General features: G+C 38.6%; 1 protein-coding gene across 1 annotated transcript in view; it reads right to left on the minus strand.

The window, feature by feature from the left end:
* atp11b (ATPase phospholipid transporting 11B (putative)) overlaps positions 1-26,287 on the minus strand; it is a 42,572-nt gene that overhangs the window by 2,983 nt on the left and 13,302 nt on the right. The window contains exons 9-29 of the mRNA XM_026346325.1: positions 26,033-26,097; positions 25,706-25,787; positions 25,461-25,611; positions 24,200-24,397; positions 23,806-23,964; positions 23,523-23,710; positions 22,297-22,365; positions 21,926-21,999; positions 21,285-21,388; positions 20,342-20,523; positions 19,362-19,565; positions 19,081-19,234; positions 18,810-18,912; positions 18,567-18,712; positions 18,322-18,381; positions 17,775-17,902; positions 17,291-17,429; positions 15,789-15,854; positions 15,013-15,116; positions 13,856-14,021; positions 3,973-4,133 (exon numbers count right to left, since the gene is read on the minus strand). Of these exons, the coding sequence (XP_026202110.1) occupies positions 3,973-4,133; positions 13,856-14,021; positions 15,013-15,116; positions 15,789-15,854; positions 17,291-17,429; positions 17,775-17,902; positions 18,322-18,381; positions 18,567-18,712; positions 18,810-18,912; positions 19,081-19,234; positions 19,362-19,565; positions 20,342-20,523; positions 21,285-21,388; positions 21,926-21,999; positions 22,297-22,365; positions 23,523-23,710; positions 23,806-23,964; positions 24,200-24,397; positions 25,461-25,611; positions 25,706-25,787; positions 26,033-26,097 (2,703 nt within the window). The remainder of the gene's footprint in view (positions 1-3,972; positions 4,134-13,855; positions 14,022-15,012; positions 15,117-15,788; positions 15,855-17,290; positions 17,430-17,774; positions 17,903-18,321; positions 18,382-18,566; positions 18,713-18,809; positions 18,913-19,080; positions 19,235-19,361; positions 19,566-20,341; positions 20,524-21,284; positions 21,389-21,925; positions 22,000-22,296; positions 22,366-23,522; positions 23,711-23,805; positions 23,965-24,199; positions 24,398-25,460; positions 25,612-25,705; positions 25,788-26,032; positions 26,098-26,287) is intronic.

Genomic DNA, 26,287 nt, shown 5'->3' on the forward strand with positions numbered 1-26,287 from the left:
TTTGCTGGCTATTTAAATATATTTTTAGTATTAATATTAAATATTTTATAGAAAAATATGCATCTCATTGTTCTAGCTTCCACAACATTAAACATATGAATATAGCAGAAAATCTATAATATGCTGTATATTTCTTGTCAGAGCCCTCTTTGTCAAGACAGATTTAGTCTAGTCTAGTCTGATGTACACCATCCAGTCCAGTTGTTCACAACATGGACACCCATCAGGTTGGACCAGGAAAAATACAATTTTAACACAACATGGAACAAAAAAGTCAACAACAACAACTTGCCACTGTCTGAATTCACAAACCAACTAACTCCACTGCACTGACTCGCATCAAAGTTGAACCAGAGTCCACAATCAGAGTTTCTACCTCAAAGCACCAGCAGGGAGGAGCAGGAAGACTGGTTCAACAAACAGCTCCACAATTTCTCACAAGACCGCACATGGTGAATTGTTTTGTAGCTGAAAACATGAGAGGACCCTCTGTCTGTTACTTCAGGCTTGTTGATTTCTCATTCCTGCACCTATCCATCCATGTTTTTTTTTTTTTTTTTTGATTTATAAATGTCAGCTGCTCTAATCTAATAATATTTCTGACCTTTATTTTAATGCTGATCTCAGGAAGACAACCATTTTAAGACCTGGTGAACAGGAAAAGAGGGCCACCCAGGGACTTTAAATAGGCTCATGACTCAAATAGTGGTTTGACTGGAGGCACTCTCACATGCTACATGACTAGCTTGGCTGTCTGACAGTGCTAGGGTCAAAGCGAAACATCTCGGAGTTAAAGCCAACTTTGTTCCCCAGGATATGAAAAGAACAAAGAGGACATTAGCACCGAAACACTTCTGGGACACGCAGGTGGGAACATGAACCCAAGAAAAGAACAGAACAGGCAGATTTCTGACAAGACACAGGTCGTTGGTGACGTTTGCAGTACATGAATAATTAATCTGGAAGGTTGAACAACAATATGCAGATTTCAGACAGAGAAGGACAAGGACACAAAGAGGACAGAAAAAGACAAAAAGTGCAAGAGGGCACAAATACATACAGGTTTACATAGTATACAAAATCCCAAAGGCAACAGCAGCCCCCATGCAACAAGACAGAGTGTAGGCATTCTTGTTCTGTAGCCTATAGTGGACAAGTGGAGTTACATACTGTTATATACTATAACTGTGGAAAAGATAACTCCACCTGCCGGCAACACCCCAGGTTATAAAACGAGCATGCCCTCAAAGTTGGCCTCTTCTCAGAAGCACATAAGGCTTCAGGATATAGTAGAAAAAGATCCATATATACACAAAGTTGCAAGAAAAAAACAAACAAACAAACAAAAACAAAACTCAGGCTATATTTCCCAGCAGCCTCTCTGGTTTAGGGTGTGGTCCGGTCCCGTGTTGTACAGTAAAGGGTGAGGAGGAAAGGAGCAGCTGAATCTCCATTATTATTTTTAACTTGGAGAAGATACTGGTAATTCATTGACAAAATAATCATGTAGGATCCATTTTCTTCTCAAGAAAAGTTTCCTAATCTGCATTGTATTTTTTCACATTTCAAAGGTGTGGGTAGAATTTACTTGACATTTGGATGGAGACACAGCTGCCGGGTTGTGACAAGTACACACAGGCTTCTATCTCGTTTATTATGAAAAACATCTTTGACTCCTGACATCCGTGTCTGTTCCCGCTTTGTCGCCCCGAGCCGTGATTCAGCTGTGGCCAGTACTCAATGCTGCAACAACAGGCCAAGTTAAGCAGCCAGCTACAAGTTGGGCTTCCAATAAATATGTGATAAATACTTTATGCATTATATAATGTAAGTTGTAAATATGCTTGTTATATATTGATTCCAGTCACTGAGTACATTATAGGGGACTGGGTGGATAAATTCCCTTTCATCTATGGCAGTATCCTAGCATTAAGGCCAAATATGGGCTGAGGCTAACTAGTCGTTCAAAGGTTTAAACAACATGTGGTAAACTGCCAGTGAGTGAGAAGAAGGGAAGAAGTAGGTAAAGCACATCTAAGCAAAGCATTTTACTTGTGTTTACCATTTATCCTTCTAGGAGTACAAATTGGCCGCTGTTTGCTCAGTTGGAAGAATAGAATTTGTGGCTTCGTGCCAAGGTCAGAAAACAAATCAATCACTCCCACAGGAAGAAATTCATCTAAACTGAATCAAGCATTTAGTGGTAATTTGACCCTGAAGCAATGGGAATAGTTTATTTCAGTGAAATGAACCTGAAATAAATTGAAATCGACAGAACACCCACATGTCTAAAGTAATAATGTAGGACCTATTTCATGCTCCTTACTGTTCAAATGCACGTTTAAAAAGATCAGTGACAGTGATCATCATTAAGATGTTAATTGTTTGCACAGAATAAAATTAGCTAAGAGATGTTATTATAGCCAGTCACAATTTTTAAATCTGTGGGTTGGTGTCCAGAGGGGCTGAAAGGAGGGTGGGGTGTAACGATACATCCCCTATTTGACCTGCATGCCGTCATTACCTTACGAACACAGACACACAAAGTCGTAAATGAACAAACATGCTTGCCCACACCGCGTTTCCCTTTACAAAAAAATAAGGAACATACAAAGAACAAGAATCCTGCATCTTCTTTACTGATCTAATCAATACTAAGTGTCCCAAGCTGTTTGGGGCAGTGCTGATTACTCAGCAGAAAGGGCTGATCAGGTCAATTAATCAATGACCCCAAAGAATCGCTGGGATTCAGGTAAGAAGACACAATAACACTGAAACTGCGGATTGAGCAGACCAGAAAACTGTGAACTCAGCTAGCTCGTCTTCAAAGCTGCTCTAGACAAAATAAGTGTTAATGTTTTGTCACCCTGCAACAGAAAAATGGAGCTGTATCGGAGAATAAAGTTGTATCTGTACTTATACCAAGCTCCGTAAACTCATATCATATTTATACTGCTTGTTGCCATTTAAGGCTACTAAGATTGAACATAGCTTTTAAGCTGCATTTAGCAAAGTTGCATCAAGCCCCTTTTACAAAGCTCTTCAATCACATAATCATTGGGGTGCAGTTCAGTTAAAAGTGGAATATTGGAACCAATCTAATGCATCACGTCAACTTAATAAATTACATTTACACATTGGTGACACTGGTTAAAGATTAGGCAGTTTCGTTGAAATCAGGAATCAGGCTAACCCATTTTGGACACCAACCTTTCATTTTAAGGGAACAGAACTGAACAGAAACATAGGAGACAGACAGTACACACAGAACAACAGATCATAACATTGATGATTAGGACAGACATGTGAGTTAGTAGACAGACCTGCCCTAGTATAGGGGCTTCACAGATGAGACAAGTTACATACTGTGGTGTAATATTTAGACCTGTTGGTTGGTTGCAAATAGCAGGTCCGAATTCTACTGGCCTTGATAAAAATACCACAACCCGAATCCACTCTGGATAGGCTGCAAAACACCCACATCTGCATGCTATATAGAAGGCATGGCCATCACAATCTATTCTGGCCTATATGATTTCGATTACAAGGTGTAATGTTAAATTTCTGATACATTACAGTGGATATGAGGTTAAACACAACTTTCTCTCTGGTTAATCACAGCGTCCAGAATCCAGCATGACATCAAGGACTTTGACAGATATAACAAACTCCTAAAAGTGCAGTCCATGATGGCTTGAGCCACACATCTTCAGCCCCTAAAACCTCCTTTTGCAGCTTTTGCAAAGTTCTTCTAAGCCACACCCTAAACCCAGTTAATATGACTGATTGAAACTCCGCTCGCCAACAACGACAACCTACTACAAACCTGAACAAGACAGATTTACAGTAGAGTTGTAGCCATATTATGATCTATAGCAGTCAAGACTGCAGCTCAGATTTCTAGAATCAAGAGGTGTGAAGTGTTTTTCAGGTTTCATAATCATTGTTTCTTGTCGCTGTTGTCCTCCCCACCTGTTGCTGCGGCTGGACGCGTGGCAATGGTTGGTGGCCTGGCACTGTCCAGTCATTTGCTCCAGGAAGCGGGCCAGGCGGGAACAGCCGCTCTGCCCATGTTGGTAGCAGCACAGGGACTCCATACAGCTGAGGGCCTGCGCCTGGGGGGCTGATAGAGACTGGAGGAAAGCAAGGAAGAGTGGAAGAGCAGAGAAACAGCAGGGGAAGGGTGATGTCAAAAGTTGGAGAGTGGCATAGAGAGGGTAAGAAAGAGGAGAGATGAGTACAGAGAATCAAAGGAAAGAAGGAGAAGTGAGTAAAGAAAGAGAAGAAAAGACATTAATATAAACCCAATACTGTATAAGCTGACTGTCACATTCTGACAGAATGATAAGGGCAACTGGAGGATGAAGTATTGCATGCTGTCACAGGAAAAACGACGAAAAAACAGGGGAAAAAACATGCAATACAATGGGCTGAACTGCTGCAAACAGATACATAAAATCATAAAGCCAGTAAACAACAAAATAAAAAGGGCTGAAAAATCAAAGATGTGGCAGATTTATTGATGTATAACAGATAAAGTCTATCTTCTGCCTTGTTTGGTAATCACATCAGGCCGAAGAGCTTAGCAGGGTGGGCAGATAATTTCCAACAATCAGGGAAGATAGATCTCAGGGATAAAGTGCTGCTGAAAAGACTATACAGTTTTCTTTATTTCTCTGCTATGGATCAGAGTGAAACTGAAAAAAATATTGAAGTAATGACATTTGAGAGCAAGATCAGTCTCTGTGATACAAGGCCTCTAAACCTCTTTCCACCAGGCTGACAGGCTGTGTGATGGATCACCCAGCATCCAATCAACATACCACAGCACCAACGCCTTCCAAGGCCAGCTGATCAGATTAACAGGCAGTAATACAAGCCACACTCTTAACTTTACTTCCTTTCCCTAAAAATGGCATTTTATTTGGATTTATGTGTTTTTAAATAATCTATTCCCTGCCGACCTGACTTACTGAATAAAACACAGTGGCATGAAAAAGTATCTGAAACCTTTGATATACCAAACAGTCAAGCATCATTTGGCCTAACTATTCCCAAACAAGGACTTTTAGTAGCTGTGCACTAATGTGCCTTATGTGTAGGGGGAACGTTAGATCATTTGTTCCATCAAAAGAAATCGTCAAACACTTGGCTCCAATTACCTCATTAGCTTAGTTCACATACTTGGTCAGACTTTTTGAAGGGTTTTTTTTTTTATTTGGGCAAAACAATCATTTGTGTGTTAGTTCAAAAGAATCTTTGTTCATACAGTAACTTTAACTTAGATGAAGGTCAATTTAATTTATCCACTGTACAGTGTTCTCAGATTTCAGATACTGTCTATCTATTCCTGTTGAAGCTGACATGCAGCACAAAGAAACGTCTCACTGTCTAAACATTTTTCTTGACTAATCAGATTTTTCAGTAAGCCAGCGATGCATTAATCGACAAAGCTGAATGAAGCTGCAGCTTAGAAACCTGTGGTATCGGGTGGATCTGTTGATCTGAGTCAGCACCCAGGACAGTGAGAGTGTGTGTGAGAGAGGGGAGAAAGTAAAGAGCACACGGACAAGGAAACAGAGACACGGTGTGAGGTTACACTCCTGTAGTCTACATCCTGGACTCTCCTTTTCTACAGTAGAACAGGACAACATAACATTAGATAGACCACAGACTTTGTGATCTACCAGGTTTTCCATGAACTGACTTTCATTTGCACTTTAGGCTGTTACTGTTATTTTTAGTTGAGAACACTAAAATTACCTTGTCTGTGCCACTGAAAGTACATTTTCAACAATGCACAACTTTTTAAAAACTGTCTGGATATGGAGAGTAGACATTTGGTCTCAAATCCGTATGTCAACGTAACTTTTCTACCAGGTCCTGTGATGCAGCCCAAAACTGCCCTACTTCGTAGCTCAGTATGTGACCCATGTATTCTACTCTGCTTTGGCTTCTTATGTTGCTTTAACATGTCTCTGCAGTAGAAATTGGAGACACAGCTGGAATGCAACCAAACTGCTTCTTGGCTGGCAACAACAATACACACACAGGTCAAACTGCATATGAATCCTTCTGGCAGTGTGAGGTGTCTCTGGACAACACATGCATGGTATCGACGAACAAACTTTAAAAGTCATTATCTTGAATATGTTAATGTGTTCTTGGTACCACAACACAAGACCACTTAAACCAAGTCACGGCACAGAGAAACATTAAGGCTGTAGAATGTGGTCATTTCAAAAACATAGAAAGCAGCCAAGCCATGCATGGTAATATATCCTGGACTAGTGCTTAGTTGTTGTGTCGTTTGTGTTTCTATGTTGCTATGACAATGTAGGTGATAAACCTGGTTAGCATTACATTACACTTTCAAGCACTGTCACTATAACTCAAAAGATGACAGATTTAGTGTGCTCCAACCAACAAGCCATTAAATCAATCAGTGAAGCAGTGACCAGACATCAAAGGGCTTGTACGTATATCAGAAGCAATGGCAGGAAGAATAAGACACGTTGCCATTTTTAGAGGATGTCATGTTAGAATAAAAAATACTGTTTGTGAGAGAGATGAGATGAACAAAGAACAAGAGAAGTATCAACGGAACATTCCACTTTTATAAGGACCTGTTTGGTTCTACAGTCCAAGAGAAGCACCAGAGTGAAACCAAGCAAAAATTATTTGATTAAGTTCTTTTACAATATTTTACTCGTACTTTCCTTAAAGAAAGAAATGAGTTATTTAGGCAGCATACGGAAATATCATTTTAGGTTGGCAGTATTATATATGGCACTCACAAAGCAGAATAATGAATAGAAAATAAATAAATAGAAAAGTCAGTAAAAATGCAACACAAAATGATCACGATATAGAAAATACTAAACACTGACAGTAACATACAGTATAATTCATGCTTAAATATGGGTTAACACTGCTGATTATGGTGGAAGTGGATGGCTGAATAAAAACACAACGACGACAGTGAGGTCAGCATGCCAACAGCATTCTCTCTCTCTAAACTCTGAACCTAGATCTGAACAATAACAGTGAGGGGTGAATTGAGACCAAGGTAAGGAAAGCATCGGGGCAAGTGTGGTTGGAAACGGAGCATGGGATCAGTCACATCTGTGCAGGGAAGGGTGATGTTGTTCATGGAAGGGAAGAGACAGATGAACATGACTAGGTGGGAAAGGGTGGGGTCATTCATATAGGAACTGAGACTTCCACTTTGTACATATGAAATAAAAGGCAGCTGTGACACACAGCCATGGGAAAATGTGCAGGTTGACGGTGGCTGTTAGGGTGTACAGAGGGTTGGTTGGTCCTCACATGAAGCCATAATGCTGGAGCTGTGACAGTACAAAGGGGGCGATGTATAGTACTACCTAGGGGAGCAGGGGTCTGGACCGGGGGCAGCAGGGGGAGGATAAGCAGCTAGCAGGTGCCAATTGTCCTCCCCTGGGCTCCGCTGGGCTTTAACAAGGTCATATTCTGGGCCGACTGAACCCTCACCCTCTTCCATCTGAAGGACAAAAGATGCTTACAATGAGGTCTGTTGGCTCCTGGTAGGTCTGACATAGCAACATAACAAAGCAAGACTATTAACCAGTCACACTTCAAAAATATCCATCCTAGTAAATTAGTCTCATACTCAGTCTTCTGAATTTAAAACACCGATGAAACAAGGGAATTATTTGGGTAATAGGACCAGATAATTCTTTATATTTTGTACAAACTTCATGTGTCAAAACTAGGCCACGTTTCAGGAAACCATATTTGGATAATTCGAAATGGTTTCCTATCATTATCATTTTATTTTGTAGAAGACTTCTATTTTCTTTAAGGCTCAATGGAAGCCTAAACAGTCGAAGTGAAGTTGAATATGATTTTCAGTGCTGCTTAATTACTAACCAGCAGATTAATTAGTTAATTAGTAAGCAAGCAGTCAGTCCAGGCAGAACTGTAGAAGGGCAGTTCATTTGAAGAAATTTCTGACCCTTATTCTACACAGTAATGCTCTAACACACTTAAACATTGAGTATAGAGACAAATTTAATGCTGGTTACCTTTTTAAAGTCATTTACAAGTGACCTCGTCAGCAATCTATTTCAGAGCAAATTGTCGTCTTACAAGCTGGATAAGACCAGCTGCTTTCTGCCTTTTCAAGCAGTCAATGAGCATTCGAGGTCTTATTTCCCTGCTGAACCTCATTTAATTGGGACTATGAGATATAAAAAAATCACTGCTTGAGAAAAGGTCTTTCAGAAAATTTGAGTGAGTTGATGAGGTCACTAGAGGAGGGCTTTAATTTCTCACAAAAGCAGAGACAACTGAACGCACTGATGAGAATGCAGTTAAGCTCAGAAATAGCTGTAAAACCGAGCAACAAATGAGCAGAAAGAAGCTGCAGGCACAAGAGAGGTGTCCCAAGGGAAACGGATTTTTCTAGTGCAGATAAGAGCAAATCTATTAGCATCCAAACCAATTAACCTGCTGCTGAATCTATCAGTGCTACAGGGTAGGCAAACAACGAAAACCCAGGAGAGCCCTCTGGGTTCTTTTGTGATCATCTCGTTCTTAATCTTATTAGAGAATTAAGACTAAATAATACTCGGATTCTTCCAAAAGAACTGCTTAAACTGCATTATACAGCAATTTAATATGAATACACCCTTTGATTTTGAACCCAAAGTAAGGATCATGTGTAGTTCTACAGATTCAACAGACAAATTAATCAAACTAAAGAAATATGATCTATTTTGCATAACCTGTCCTTTGTGCGCTCCCTTACCATAATGCACAGGACACTTAATAATCAGCATGTCTACAATTTGTCTCTGCTCATTGAGTTTGCAGGATAGCACCTGCACTGCCTATATTATTAGTGAGTTGGAACATATTGTACGCTCAGGTTTTAATAAACTAATGCAGTGTAATGTAACAGCCCTGCAATCAGTCATTTCTCCATGAAGGTTATAATCAGTTTTGCCCCAACTGTTTCAGAACGTTACTGTCATCTTGAGGCTGTTTTTGTAATCTTATTTTGTTTCTGTAAAGTTGTGTTTCCACCACCACATTTTTTATCAAAGGCATCTTTTTATCTAACCAAATATAATGAAATATATTAATGAAATGTAAACTACACATGTTTAAACTTGCAACTAATTATTATATACCACTATATAAAATAAACACCCTATAATAACATAGTGGCAACATTTACAGCAGGTGCTTTATAACCATACAAATTAGTATGCTATAGTATGTAGCAAATTATGCTCTAAAATAAATACAATAATTAAGATTAGTCCAAGACCAATGATGTTTTTTTAAAACAAGAGCTCGCAAACACTTGTTTTCAATTTCCCTCTCAGTGTATTTATAATGATATCTGCTATGACAAATGTCACTATAAGATCTTCAAGTAATTAGTCCAAGTCATTTAATAACACAAATGTCTGTCATGCTGTGACAGGACAACATCATGCTGGTGCACACGGCAGCCCAGACCACTTCAAGACACTGTCATGCAGAAATAGCAGGTTTTCAGTCTTGCTTTGTGGGTGTGCTGAATCCATGCAGGTGGACATCTCTGAAGTGAGGCAGGTGCCCACAATTTGTGGAACCAGTCTGAGGGAATTCAAGGATCGAGAGGATGGCTCATGCTATAGATACAATAAAGGGGAGGTTTACGGGGCTATACCATGCAATTGACTGATATGTGACTTAAACACAAGCATGGCATGCCACACTGCGGTTGTATGACAAGACCATTAGGTGATGGTCAGAGACAGGTCTGACCAGGTGTTCTGATTTGGGTTTAATGCAGAAATAGGACATGATAAACAGAACAGGCCTTTTAAATTGTGACTCAGGACCACAAGGATGACCACTGTATGAAAACATAGCTATGTCATTACAAGGAGTAAGGAGCAGTTTAAATCAAGTCGATGAGGGTTCTCATGTGACGTGATATTGATTCGTTCACTTTCACTCATCCACTTGTTCATGCAGTGGGGGGAGCAATGACTGTACCATGCTGTAGCAGGCAGGAGTGGTAGTGGTCTCAGAACACATTCCCTATGACACCCTTTCAGCAAAATGGAACACATGCATGAAATGCTTTATGTCACATTCTTCTGCATCATCTTCAACCCAACAATGCCAAAATATGTCTATTTTCTCCTCTTATACAAATACAAAGAATGCTGATAGGCTCCAGCAAGGCATGCAGTCACAGACATGGAACTGAAGTCTGAGTTCCAACACTAACAGTGCACGACACTGCCAATGTTAGAAACAGGTCTAAGTAGGACTAAATCCAGTCCAGAACCGGGAGAATTATTGTACTGTATGACACAAACAGGAGTGCTTATCCCGTAAAGCAATGTTTCTATTCCATGTTGTATATGACTCCGATCTTTACAAGCATTTTAACCTCTGCACTAACCTACACATAAATCTTACAAAACATGTAAAACTTTTTACATTTTCAATTCTATAATAACTGTGGTATATTTTTTTTATAGTTAATGTTTGGTCTGAAGTTTAAATGTGAAGCACATGAAAAACATAATTTAATTGTTGTATTCGTGACAAAGTTGTAACCTGCTTTTTGAAGTACCAATTACATTTTCATACTTATTTTAAGCATGAACATGTGGTGCTACCAACATGTCACTGCATGGGGAATCCAATTAAGAATTTAATAGATGTGAACACCTTTATGCCTTAGACATTATAAAGGAAAAATCAAATTTTTGATTTCCAGAAAAGTAAAAACTTGAGAAAGACCTAAAGTTGCACTGCAGAAGTTTATATGAGACAAAAATATTCCAAGTGCACATTTTCATGCTAATGGAACTAAAACTTAATTTAGAAAGAGCAGCATCACAACAGGAGGAATGGCAAGCCAGTATTGACGGTTGACAAAAATATACACATTCCTGCCAAAATTTCCTAATATAGAAATATTGCTTCTGAATAAAGCACTCATGGGATACTTCTTCTGTCTACTGAATTGATTTTTAGATGTGTTTTAAGCCGAGGGCCGAGTCTCATCTCCTCTACCTAATTTTGCCCAGCTGGCTCTTGGCTCTGGAGAGAGGCTGCAGAGCGATGAAGTCATCACCTATTGCCACGCGGTTGGAATACATCTACAACAGGAGAATATACAAAGAGGATACGAGGATGAACAAACAAGACACAGGTTAGAAGAGGAGAAGTTAGAAATCACTCTCACACATTCAGACACACAATTAATACTGAACCCACTCTCAGCATCTGCTAAAATAGCATTTAAAAGGCAAAGCCAATTTATTTGTGTTTGCTGTACAGTGAAGACATCTGAGTTAGTTTAGAGTAAATTCAATTTCATATTTGGTTGTTAAATCCCTTGTTTGTCATAACAAATTAACAATGGATAAGGCTGCAACTAGGTGTATGATGATGCTCGTTCCAATTAGTTCTGATGTCGAGATGTTTCTTCACACCTCTGAACTCATCCTGCTCTTATCACCATTAGTTACATCATCAATAAATACTGCACAGGCAGCCATAAAATCCAAGGCCATGACAATGCCTCCACTGTGCTTCACAGATGTGTGGTTTGAATCATGAGCAGATCCTTTATTCCTCTCCTTAATTGTCTCTCTTTCAATTTGGTAGAGCTCAATCTTGGTCTTATCAGCCCAAAATAATTTTTCTTTTGCTCAATTCAAGTTGTGGTCATTTGATAGAAAAGGATGCTATATTCTATGTTATTTGATGCATTTAGGTGTAAATGCAAACACCAAAGAGAAGCTGAAACTTTCAACTTTTGCTTCATATTCATCTTTTTAACCCAGTGTCTCCGGTGTACAGCAAACATAAATAAATTGTCCTCGCTGTTCCAATATGTTTAGAGGGGAATGTGCATACAAAGACAAAACAGGACACAGGTTAGAGCAGAAACAACAAACACCACACAGGACTGGAAAAGGATGTCAATTTTCTGAGAAACAACAGGAGAGTTTTGAAAGGAGGAAGGTCCAACAATAAAAAATAAACAGACCCCAGCTGGACAAATCAATGCAGTAACAGTGTGTGTCTGCTGAGAGGTGACCGTACACACTGTGTGCTTATCTATGTACTTACACTGCTCGTCCAAAAAAAAAAAAAAAAGTCACCTTGATTTAACTAAGCAAATAGGTAGGAGTCTCTTACTGGATAATTACTTCATGGATGTTTATGTTTCAGCTGGCAACAAGTTATTTAACCCTAAATGATGCAGTGAGTAGCTTCTCATTTCTTATACACATCCTGTGGTCGTGGAATCGATGTCAACCTGTTTCAGAAGGGTCAAATTATTGGCATGAATCAAGAAAAGAAAACATCTAAGGAGATTGAAGAAACTACTAAAACTGGGTTAAGAACTGTCCAATGGAAGAAGGTCATGTGGTCTGATGAGTCCAGATTTACCCTGTTCCAGAGTGATGGGAGCAGTTGGTCAGGTCTAGATTCAGCAACGTGATGTGCCCAAAGAATAAGGTCTGCTGACTACCTGAATATACTGAATGACCAGGTTATCAATGGATTTTTTCCTTTCTTGATGTCACGGACATATTCCAAGATGATAATGGCAGGATTCATCTGGCTCAAATTGTGAAAGAGTGGTTCATTGACCACACATCACGACACATCATTTTCACATATGGATTGGCCACCAGAGTCCAGACCTTAACCCCATTGTGAATCTTGGCAGTGTGCTGGAGAATACTTTGCGCAGCAGTTCGATTCTCCCATCATCAATACATAATCTTGGCAAAAAATGAATGCAACTCTGGACGGGAATAAATGTTGTGACATTGCAGAAGCTTATCGAAATGATGCCACAGTGAATGCGTGCTGTAATCAAAACTAAAAGAGGTCCAACGAAATATAAGAGTGTGACTTTTTGTTTGGACGAGCAGTGTATGTGTGTGCTTACTGGATCAGAGGGAAGTCATGCATTGTGTGTGTATGCAACTCAAAACCATGCTATTCCTGTAAAAGAGTTGGGTTACTTGTGACCACAGAGGCTGAGAGAATCATGAAAACTGAATCGTTTAGAATCTGATTCCACTTGGACCTTATAGTATATTTTCTTCCTACAAACTTTTTTTTCACACACAGGAAATATAATTTTCAATTCTATAGAAATAAGAGTTTAATCTAACACTGCACACTGAAAGCAGTATAACTACAGGAATGCTTTTGTTCATCCCTGCGCCATTTTATCCTTATGATAATTTAATTTAGAGAGAAGGCCTGACGATCATGTAGAACAACCAAAAACCTATAAAAATGGGTTTTTAGCAATCTTTATGTAAAACAGCTGCTATTTTTAGCTTAAAGCTTTGGTCATGAACTAGCTAGTGTCCAATTATCCCTATTAATTATAAGGCTGACTGCAGTCACCTAACCAGCAATTAGCAAAAAAGTAATGCAAGTTTCAAACTGCACTTTAATGCTATTATCACATTAAAGATTCACCATCATTGAGAGCCAAGACAAGCAAATACAACTCTGGAGAAAAACAATCTGCGGTTCTTACCAGAGCTACACCAGAAATTTTAGAAGAAATGTTTAAGCAAAAAAATATGTAAGTAAAACAGTGATTCAACTGAGTGACTACCCTGCGCCTTGGAGTCAGGCTTACAGAGTGCAGGGCATGTGAAAGACCTTGAAAGCTCTGGGGAATAAATACATAAATGCTGGACGTTTAAACAAAAGTCGAACTGTTCACTATCAAAGAGATAATCCACTTTAGAGAAATGCCTATCAAAGACAACAACACATATCAGTTATTACTTTCTGTTCCTTCTCCTTATATTACCTGACTCTTCTGTGTGCTGGTGGGCTGCAGATGTCTATAGAAGACCTTCTTCACCACATCAGGAAAGAGGCAAGTTATGACAATAATGATGATGGCGAACCAGGCCGAACCGCTAGACAACAGCTGCACAAAGACAAAGTACATGTCCTGGGTGTGGAGGAATGGCCTGGAAGAGAAACAACACAATGATTACACAATGCAGCAGAAGGCTAAAGGTTTATTCTTATGAGTGGTGGGAAGCTTCTATAATTTTGTTTGTCTGAATGTGACATTTTGGCTCAGTCACTCTGCCTTCAACATTTTAAATTCAGGTCTCACTGACAGTTGGAGTCTTGCTCTTAGAGTGATTTTATTACTCCCAGAGAGCACAGAGTTTAACAACCTGTGCAGATGTCAGACCACAAATTATAATTATCGTTTGGTATTATCAGACTGGCTCCTACAAGTCTGAGACCGACTGGCATGGGCGAAGTGGTCAAGACTGATGTTATCAATTTAACAAACCCCCCAGATAAACACAGTTAACCCTCAGTGATTTATCTGCCACAGGCCAAGTTACATTTGGTGTAAATCAGCCTGTTCCATCTCTGGACATCAACATTATGATCATAAAAATGTATGTGCACAATTTATACCCCTCTCTTACAGCAGATGAGTCCGTTTCAATAGAAAACTTGTGGAAGGCAAAATGATATTACAGAAAATAAGAGCCACGATTAGGTTTTATGACTTAAAGTTGTATGGTTGTTGTTATATTACTACTTATGTTGGTATCATGGTTCTCGTAGTTCTTTTAGTATCATGATATGAGATTGGGGATATTGGTATAGGTATTTCAATGACCAGCTTGTGCTATTCTTAATTAGACTACTAAAATATAAAAGAAAACTATGAACTAAGTCAACTACATGATTAACACTTTTTTGTTATTCATTCACACCAATTAGTTTTTCTGAATATCTGATGCATGATCATTACAGAGTAAGATTTTCCAAATGTAGGGTTCTCACAGCATTACGAGGCTTAGTGCTTAGACGTATAGTTTGAGAAGAAGGACATTGTAACACCACAACAAAGTCTTTTCTTTGAGTTTTAAAGCTACGCTTTTTACATCACAGATTAAACAATTTGTTAACTTTGTGAGAGGCCGTTCTTACCAGATGATGCCTCCATAGAATAGAGAGAAGATGAAGTAGAAGGCAATTGAACCCCACGTCACAAAATGGTTCATCCACGTCCAGAAATGAGTTTCTAAAGCAAGCTGTCATTATGTGCACACATAGAAAATAAAGTTAGGTGAGGAAGACAGATCAATGCACCTAAGCAATCTGCCTAGGTGCTGTAAAAGAGACCTTGACCCCAAACAGTGACAAATAATCTTCCACAGTTAATGGTCACTGACATCATCCCCCTACTTCACAACATACAGTATTTATTACCGGCACTGTGGCAATACATCTTTGTCTCTGTGGACCTAAACATTCAACTGTGCTTTCTGCTAATGAACATAGTGGCCATCATCTCAAAACCTTTTGTGGGCAAAACTCCTCAAAAAAAGACTCAAAAATATACTTTAATGATTGAGGATATGGCTAAGGTTTTAGCCAACAGCTATTTGCTTAATGTTTAGCTGACACAGAACAACATGAGCATCCCAGTAGAAATGTGCTTTTCGTTACTTCATAATATAAGCCCAACATTTTGTCTTTCCTTTGATTTACTCCTGCAGAATATAGTGAGGTGTTTAGCTTTGAGGAATTAAGGTCTCATGCTGTGAATGCTCAGAAGTTAAAGTAACCTATAGAATATAATAGATGTTAAAAGATAAATGTCAAAAAATATTTTATAATCGTGAAATACCAGATAATGATTCGTAAACATAATTCTTAACAGGCTATCTTGTACTGAAAACATATAATTAGGGGTAATTTACCTTTAATGTGACAGTAATGACCATGACAGTAAAGACCAGAGTTCCAAATGTCCAGTTTCCAAACATCTACAAAACAGACACACAACGGTCAGACAACACTATTACAAAGTAAAAACAAAGAGGACTATAAAACATGGAAACAGTGGCTAAATTTAAAAAACATCCTCCAGCATAATGATAATACAACTAAATAGGAAAGTATTGCAACATGTGGAATCACAGTTTATATGCAACCTTCTCCATCTGGTTGATGATGAACAGACTCATACTTTAGTTTACAGACGTGCAGTTAACAAGAAACCAGCCCCAGTTAACAGGCTGTGTGGTGTTACACTACTGAGGCATTGCCTTCCTACTATGACACTACGGGCAGTAGCCCCCCCACTTTACGTACAGATTGAAAGCCACAGGGGTGAGGACTATTTTGTTGACAACCAATTTAGGACCTTGCTGGAACCTGAGCACTGAAAATTAATAGTGAGGGAAGTAGGATGTATCCACAGAGATACTTTGGGAAACAGAAAGCAATTCAGGCACCATTAAAGAAAAATTGTTCAAGTTCATTTATTTTATTTGTTATTCATATCACAATTAAAACAACAGTTGTTTTTCCTTTACCAAATCTAATAAATAATAAATAAATATGATTAAATTAGGAGTTCCTCCTTGCATTGGCCTTACATGTGAAACGTGTTTTTTATATGTGAGAATATTACACACATTATCTATGTGTGAATTTCTATTTGAGAAAGAGCCATTGAACAGTAAACTGAAAGGAAAAAGGAGGACTTGAAACTGATTACAATATACCAGAAGCATCAGGGTTCAATCATCCACTGTGGTTTGAAGATAAAAGTACATCTGTGCTGTCTTGTTATTCTACATCATCATTATCAGTAGAAAAACTTTTTGAGGAACCCTGGTGTTAGTTCCCTCCCCAAGGAGACATTTACCCAACTGCAGAGCAGACTCTTACCAGCTGCCTGTTAGCTCGCAAGATCTGAAGACATGCACAGCATGAAGGCAGAAGGGGGGAAAAAAAGAGCCGTCAACAAAAGACTGAACAGAAAGAGAAAGATAGAGCAGTAGAAGTGAGTGCTTTCTGAAATACCAAACTTCAAGCAGAAGAAAGAAAAGAGAAGGAAGCAGATTTTGTGAAGAACCAGTGGCACAGGAGATATAATAAGAAGAGTTAAAATGACCAGAACTTAGTCAGTAATGAGTGAATGACATACATGCTGTTACAGTATATAGAGACAATCAGACAAACAAAAAGATAGAATGACAGGTAGATAAGAACAGGGTAAGATAAAGGGAAGGACTGACTTTACCACCAACAGGCAACCAGTCCAATCAATAACAGTATCTCATCAGAACACACATACCTGTACACACACACACACACACGCACCGTTTTCTTGCATTTGTTTATACTCTGAAACAACATTTTCCTGGTTTTGGAAAATCCTCTCACTGGGCCAGTTCTAATATGGAATACACACCTGTCCATTTCCCATAAGCGTGGTGTCTTCTCCCATCAGGATGTAGGATCCAAAGAAGAAGACAAAGGCATGACAGAAGCCCAACATAGTCCAGTACAAGAACGTCCGGAAAGACAACAAAGAGTTCTTGCTGATGTCCCTGTGGGACAAAAAAAAATTCTTAGAGGATATACACTAATTGGCAATTTTATTATATTTAATTTACACCATTTTATTATTAGGTACACTTTCACACTTCACAATTTAATAAAACACAATATTGTCACAGTGGGTGGTGGAGTCGTACTTAAGTGCATTACATTAAGAGGTGTTCCTTATGTTTTTTGCTTGATCTTACTTAGCATGTCACATAAAGCTATCTGTGCTAATGATCAAACATACAATTTTTTGCATATAGATGGTTCAAATATATGAAAACTGGACAAAGCAGCTTCCAATAAACACTTATCTGTCGTGTGCAGCTACAGATTAAACATGGCCTTACCTGTACAAGCCAGGTTTATTCTGTAGTACGTGTGGATGGACCAGCTGTTCAAACAGACTGTACACCAGGATGGGCAGCGATGTGAAGCAGATGTTGTACAGTGTCAGATAAACACTGTCGTACAGGGTCTAGAATAGACATACAGCATGTCAATCAACATCAACTTATCAGCCAAAACTGATAAACCTAACTCAAACAAAACACAGCGATAGGATGAATGTAGTCATATACAGAGTCTCCCAATGCATCGTTACATCAACCTCCAAAATAATCACCTTAATAACACATTTGTGCTGATCTACTGAAAATGACAATCTCAATGAAGTCCTTGTTAGCTAATCTTTTCAAAACCTACAATTGGTATCAAATTAAAAAATGGAAATCAAATTGGACACCAAACCTTAAAAAGTAGGTTTAATAAACAAAACCTGGTACAATCAATAAAATAATCCAGGTAAATGGCCCTAATGAAGAGCTGTGCAACATTAAAACAAATGACAAAAAACATATGAAAGAGAGAGAGACATAGAAAGGTAAAGAGACTTACTTGTTGTGAAAACAAACAGAAGAACTGGTATAAAAACTGGGGCGTGATAAAACACACATTCTAGAAAAGACAGAGTGAAGGAAAGAAACATTAAAAAACGCTGCAGTGAAGGGGGACATGGCTGAACACAATCTGTAAATGACCTCCATGGCTACTAAGGGGTTGGTGTGAGAGGGAGATCTCAGAAATTTATTCATGATAAATGAGTGTATTTGAATTTAAAAAATCCTTGAGATATTTCCTACCTTGTAGAAAAAGTACTGTACAAGCGTAGCTATTCGAATGTAGTAGAAGTGACCGTGGACCAGCAGAAGTTTAGCCAGGAACTTAAACCTGGCAATTGCATAGTCACTGTTTCTCACGGCCTGACGACCCTCTTTCCCCATGATACCTGTAGACATATGCACCACATTTTGAAAACAACACTGCAGAACATGAATACAGTGGAGAATGAAACCACAGTGTGTGTGTGTATGCTGAGCATTTACCTATGCCCACATGGGCTTCTTGTATCATACTGACATCATTGGCTCCATCCCCAATAGCTAGGGTGATGGGTTTCTCTGGAGATGTTTTTAATAGGCGCACAACCTGGAAAGAGCACGGTAACAATGACACATGGGCTAAATTTTAGAAAGTTTAAAGATTTCTCTTAATACATCACAGAAATGTATAGCACCAAAATGAAATACAGCGGCAACAATACACAATGTCACTGAAACCATTCCACTCCTCTACAGTACTGCAAAGCACTGGTACCTTAGCTTTCTGCAGTGGGGCCATGCGACAGCACAGTACAGCTGAACAGTTTTTACACACTTCCATGAAGAGCTTCTCATGTTCCCTCAATGCTAAAGACAGACTGGCGCCATCCACGACCAAACCATGCTGTATAACATGGTCTTCTTTTATTCTATAGTCCGAAAAGAACAGAATAAGAGAGAAGATTAATAAGGATAGCACAGGGTAAACACACACACGTGACTTCACAACTGTCCTTCCCCATTGGTTTCACTGGCATCACCAGCATTAAACGTTACCTTTTGGCCAGTCTGCGGAGCTGTTCAGCACACTCATTGTCAGAGCGCTGCTGCAGGAGCTCCAGGATGTTCATTGTTCTGTGGAAGTGGCCACAGGACAGGCTGACACTGACTGCTGTCTCATGTTTGTCCCCTGTCAGCACCCATACTTTGATCCCAGCCAGCCTCAGAGCCTCAATGGTTTCCTGGACTTTGTCTTGGAGTCTAGGGAGGGAGACAAGGAGGAAAGAGTATTTTCTTTCAATTTTTTTTTCAATGTACGTTTGATGCTCTTACTATAAATAACTGTTCACAATTCATTACACATATTCCTAATAACTGTCTTGGTTGTGTTTAGAATGTTTGTCCTATTTCTGACCATAGTTAACAGTCATAATGAGGGTAATATTAAACTAAAACACATAAATTTTAGTCTAGACTTCCTTAATAGATGTGGTCCTTTGATTGTGACCATGTGTGCCTGTGGAGGAATTCATTCCAGATCAAGAAACAGAGCAGGAGAGAGAAAACAGGGAGAAGAGATACAAATGAGTGGGAGAAGCAAGAGGCTTATGTGAGGAGCAGATGGCGAGCGGATGCAAACACACATCAACGATAATTTCCAGAGAGGCCCAGTTAGATGAAATCTCCATCTCCCTGCTGACTATACATTGTTTGTTGGAGACTGTCCCTAAACTGTGTTTATCGGTCTGTTTTTTTCTACAGTTTTATCACGCCCCAATTCTTTATTAACGTCAAACAAAATTTAATTGATTTGTTAAATGAGCTTTAACACTTATTTAATATTAGTGTGGTTAAGTATTCTTTAATCTCTGTTTACTTCAGAACTTTCATATTTTCATTTGCACCGCTGCCTGCCCCAGATAAGACTGAACTAGCAAAATCATCAGACAAATGTCGCCATGAAAACAGTCAATCCACTAATATATAATAATAATCATAATCATAATGATATTACAACACAATATAAGTCTTCATACTTATCCTCAACCCCTGTGGCTCCCAGGAGTTGCAGATCTTTCTCAATGTAGCTGAAGGCCTCCTGTAGTCTCTCCTCCCTCTGTTGCAGAGCAGTGCGGGCACTGTTCAGACGCTTGTCTACATCTATGTATTCTTCTGGACTGAAGTGGCGACATGCTACCACCAGGGTCCGCAAACCTTTCTACAGTGGGAGTAGGAAAATGGGTGATGAGTATAGATACACAAACAAAAAAAGAAAATTTGAAAGAAATTACATGGGAAAAAAAATTAGAGGAAACATAAGCAAGAAAGCCAGGAGAAAGATATGAGAATGCAGAATGTTAAATGTAAAAATAAAAGAACAGATTTGTGTAAAGGAGAGAGAGAGGAACGGTAGCAGAAAGAACAGAAAAACAAATTAATAAATCACAGAAAGAGCCTGAGGCATAGATGACCACAAATCAACCCAGTCAGAGCAAAGACTCCTGGGTACTGACGTCTGATAATATGATGTGTGGGCTGGATATCTGTGTGTTTAAGTGTGTGTGTTTGTTGTGGCGAGGAATTTACAGTGTAATGGGAACAGAGAGTGAAAAGGCTAAAAGTAATTGCTATACTGGTAGGAAATGTCCACACAAAGACAGAAATAGGTACACGTGCAGATCAAGAGGCATTTCAGAGTCACATTTTTCACAATAAAGTTAAGGAAGTTTTTTCTTCTTAGCACAAACTGAAGTAAAGTGAGTTTATGCAGGGTAAACAAGGTCTGCATTTATACACCGCTCTGCATGAAGAGAATAATGGATCTTGGTGTGAATACCAAGATGCGAGCGCCAAAACCCCCAAATTCTGTATATTTGCTGAACATCATACACTGAATGGATGTGTAACATAGCAATAATACAAGTTGATGAAAAAACTTTTGAATGCATTTGAAAAACAAAGAAAGGAAATTTTCCTTACCAAGGCAAACTCATCGACATGGAGTCTCGTTTTTTCTATTTCACCACTGGTGGTAAAAGGCAGGATGGCTGACTCTGCTCCCTTGGTGAACAGGACTTTACCTCCTTGAAAGTCATCACAGCAGGATGGAGGAACAGAGAAAGCAGTTGTTATACATAAAAATCTCATATTTATCCGTAGTGTATATTAGCAGTACAGTGAAAATGACAGCTCCACAGATACACTAAGTGCACTAATTGGAGGTTGGCAATTGAATCCTAGGCTCACAGTAGTAATAGCAGTGTGTATGAGTGTGTGAGTGTGTGTGTGTGTGGGCATGTCTTTATATTCTAGTATGGACATATTTTGTTCATTTACCATTCTTTTGAGGACATTTTAGCAGGTCCACACAAGTTTAAAGAGCATTTTGAATGAATGCCTTTTATTGTCACTGTTCACATATACAATGTGCATTATATACATGTACAATGAGATTGAAAGCATCTCACTGTTGGTGCAGCATGCTTATTTTCAGGAATAAGACTAGGTTTTAGGGTTAGGGATTGAATGTGATGAAATTGTAAATCTCTTTTGGTTAACATGCCATATAAATGCTCTTGATTTACCATTTACAACTATTAAATTGTAGAACATTGTGTTACCTGAGGGAGTCTGTAGTATGACGCTCATCCTCCTGCGGTCAGCATCAAACTCTAATACATGGAGCAGTTTATACCTGAGAGCACAGAGATAATTAACTTTAAACTCACTAGACCAACACAGCCAGCTATTTTAAGGATCTAGATTTCACAGATTCTTTGCTGTGGTATAACCCAAACATTAAATGCAATTACCAATACTTCACAGCCTTATACCTAAACATAAAAATATAAATATATAGAAATGTGACAAATTACAACAAGACATTTGAGCTCATGTTAATCATTAGCAATATTACTTGATAATTTGTGATAATCTTTCCCCAAGTAATTTGTATTTTGGATATATGACACATGAGAAAAATGACACATACTTCTCTGACTTGCCAAATGCTTTGATTTCCATGGTATCTCCACTGCTGCAAGCGAAGGCCACTCCAATTCTTAGGAAAAAAACACAGTAGTTAAAGATAATTGAATTTAAAGCACGAACACATTTTGCTATTTAAAATTAGGTAAAAATTCAACTGGGAGTTTTAAAGATTTTGAAGGTAACTGGGTTTTTACTTGATAAATCTTTAACTTGTAGCTATAGCACACAACCACTCATTCACCCAGTTACTAATCTCCCAGAGGGACATGGAGAGCTGGTGCTTAGAATATAATTGTATGTGTCTATGCTGTGGGAAAAAAAGGTGTGGCATCCATGAACAAATATAAAAAAAAACAAACAAACACAGCAAGTGTTTTTCATTTTGGATTTAATCAACATAGATGCATTGTCTGTAGCTAATCTGCGCATAGAGGTACAGAGTCATGGGTTCTGCCCCTCACCACTCAACATAATTTAATTTGATGATTTTAAAACTACACTAACTTCATGCTCCATAAATCCTGAGGGTTTTGTAAAACAACAAAGCTTGACAATTTAGATGGGTGCTACTCCAGCTTCTTTAGCTACCCCTTATCAGGGTGGTGTAGTAGAACCTGTCATTTTCTATTAAAGTTTTTTTCTCATTTTGAGCTATTGTTCCATGAAGACTTGCTTGACACCTAGACATAAAATATTTGACAATAAAATGAACGTCAAGTTAGAAAAAGTGCCACTTTATATTTGGCCAGGAGTCCAAGAGGAGTAATAATCCACATGTATTTTAAGGTCCCTTAGTAGCTGATACAGGTGAAAGATCTATTAGAACAGGCAGAATGTAACCTCATGTGACCAGCCAGGAGTCAAATGGTGAAGAAAAGATTTATACAATATGAACAGTGTTTTTGGCTAAACCAAAGCCCAAGCTATTGAGTTTTATATAGAATAGCATATGTGACTATACACATAATGGCTTTCACATGTTTTGCTCTGCATCACTGGGGCCATGACACTGAAGCACTGAAGAATGAAATTAACACATTTCCTGTTTTATAACAATTGCTCAACGATGTAATCTGGTGAAACAGGGTCTGTTGGTATTTTATACATAAATGTTATTTTTATTTTTTCTTCTATTGGTTCATTTTCATATCCCTGTACTTTATCGCCTACTGTTTCCTAGGTTACCTAGGTTACTTTGAGATTTTAACCTTTAAACTTGAAGCTCACCTCTTTGTTGCCTCTACTAAAGCTTTCTCATCTGGTGAAGAGGCATAGTATTCCATGTTATTGGAAGAGAAACCATTTGCATGGGAGAATGGGTCTCCTCCAGCAACCAGGCAGTCAGGTTGATCATAGCTGATCTGAACTGTGTGACACAATGACACTGCCTTGAGAAATAACAATTCCTCCCCAGTCTGGAAGAAGAGAAAACAGGAAAGATGAGAGATTAAGAAACAACTGAAATTCCTATTCTTTGAAGTTTGCACATATGATAAAACATGTGAGTTACCAGGTGAGGTATAGAACCATCTGGTGAATCATCTGTCATTCCTTCTGGTACCAGTTTGCCGTTGACCTCCCGGTACTTTGTTCCATTTATCGAACACTCACGGAACTGCATCTCGTTTTCAGTTAGCGTACCCGTCTTATCAGTGAACACATACTCCACCTATGAAACAGCGTGTTTATGTTTTGTATTTTGTGAGCTGAATAATTACACAAATTGTAATATGAACATTTATGTCTTGCCATATGTAAATGGGCTAATATTTACTTCAATACTGTAGACTGACAATATGGCAATACACAGAATAATACATTATGAAATAGTAAAACTCAGAAACAACAGCTATTTAGTGTATATGTATGTGAGTGAATGCATTAATGTGTATTTTTGACTATACCTGCCCAAGCTCCTCATTGAGGTCAGAAGTGTTGACCTGAGCCTTCTGGTCACTTTCCTCGTGATAAAGGTCCAAATCCCAGCCAATAAAAAATGAGCCCAGGAACTTTTGCATTTCCACAGTAACATAGAGTGAGATGGGGATGATGAAGTTATAGAGGACCAAAAATGCCAAGAAGTCCGAGATGAACTTCAAAATCTAAAAGAGAATGAGGCAAATGAGCAAATGCTATCAAAAGAACAAGATAAGAAAAAGAGCAGAATTTGATAGTGAAACAAATATAAAGTGGATGTAAAGACGACTGTCTTAATGTATAAGGAGCAACAGCGAATCAATTTGCTTAATACACATCAAGCCACACAGAGAATGATGGTGCTTTAGCATAGATCCTTTTAAATCTAAGCAGGCAGGGTAATTCATTCCCATTAAGAAATTAACTTAATAACTTTATGTGACAGGAAGGTCGAGCGACAAAGTCCCAGAAACCCGAGAGACCGAGAGACCGGAGTGAGCAATAATACAAAAGCCAAATGTTTGACATGTTAGAACTATAAATGAGTTCTGGCTAACTTAAAGACACAGTCCAAATAATAGTTATCCTTTTTGAACTTATATTTAACAATATATTGTCTTAAAAATTAAATATTGAGAATTTCAAAATCAGATTTTTGAGGGACTGATAGATGCCCCAGTGGGAACAGGTAGCTAAGAAATAGATACATGTATTTTATGGTAAAGGAGCAACTGTTATACTGAACTAAACACAGTGCCTTTACTTTGTTGCTAGTATTCCTTTCTGTCTCCAAAGAGAAGGAAAGCCAGTGTAACAGTGTGATTTTTTTCTCTCAATTTGTCTCAATACATAGAGGATGCTGTTCGCCCTGACTGATTAGTGTTGGCAGGTGGGCTGATAGGCCGTCAGCTTGGCTCTGTGACAGGCACTTCCTCTGTTATGCTTTGTCACAAAATCTAGTGACACTAAAAGCACCCTACCAGCAGCCTTCTAGGACACAGTGTTTGTGTTTATGTATATGTGCGCTCAGGGCCCTCTTTAATTCGCTAAATCTATTAATTTATATCAGCTAGAAAATGGTAATTCATAATTGGCAAAGAGATCAAAGTGAAGAAAATTGTGGAGGTTGTGGAGAGACACAGAAATGAAATCTCTCCTCATCTTTTCTCTGGGGCTGACACCCTCCTACTATCAAAAACAAATCAATAAAAATCCATTCCTCTGATGTTTAATGGGAAGTAGGCTAACCGGACTGCTGTTCCTCTGTTGTTCTGTCTTTTGGTTGTAAAAAGGCTCATCCCACTTGTTCTCAGCCTGCCAGGCATACTTCAGGATGGTGCTGAGGACCGCCTCGAACAGCAAGATGCCCAGATAGATGATTAGGAAGGAGTTCATGGACCTGACACAGGTGAATATTTTTAGAACAATGTATAATAACCATATCTTAAAAATAATTAACATACTTTGACAGATAACAGACAATAAATACTCACTTCTCCACAGCAGAGCGTTTCTGGGACTTGCACTTATAGTTCAGAGCCATTTTGGACTCCATTCCTGTGTACACTGCCACACCTGCAACAGCACATTACATTATTGCATATGGCTTATGGGACATCAGCACATTAGCCCACAGTTTTATTAAGTGCATGAAGTGATGAGAGGTTATTAGAAATACTAAAACTATCTATATGTTGATGATATCATCAGATCATTGTCTGTTTTTCCATGCCAAATAATGACTAATAATTATTCATATTTACAGTACACAGTAGTAAAGTATCTAGGTTTTCCTTTTTATTCTCATTGAATTCACTCACCATAAATCTCTTTGGTATTTTTCAGTCTTGCTCCTCGCAGCAGCAAATTCTCTGGACCAAGTGGTCTGACATAAAAGCACACAAAGATGACATAAATACAGGCACAGACGTATGTGGCTATATGATTTTTGCACAAACAATACACAGTATGACCTCGATAAGAACTGAAGTACTCAAAACAAACCTCGATCATAGATGTTCTCTCATTTTCATTTACTATTTCATTCCAGTTACACAGCAACACACTTTGAACAA

This window comes from Anabas testudineus, chromosome 4, assembly GCF_900324465.2.
Source record: "Anabas testudineus chromosome 4, fAnaTes1.2, whole genome shotgun sequence".
NCBI lineage: Eukaryota > Metazoa > Chordata > Actinopteri > Anabantiformes > Anabantidae > Anabas > Anabas testudineus.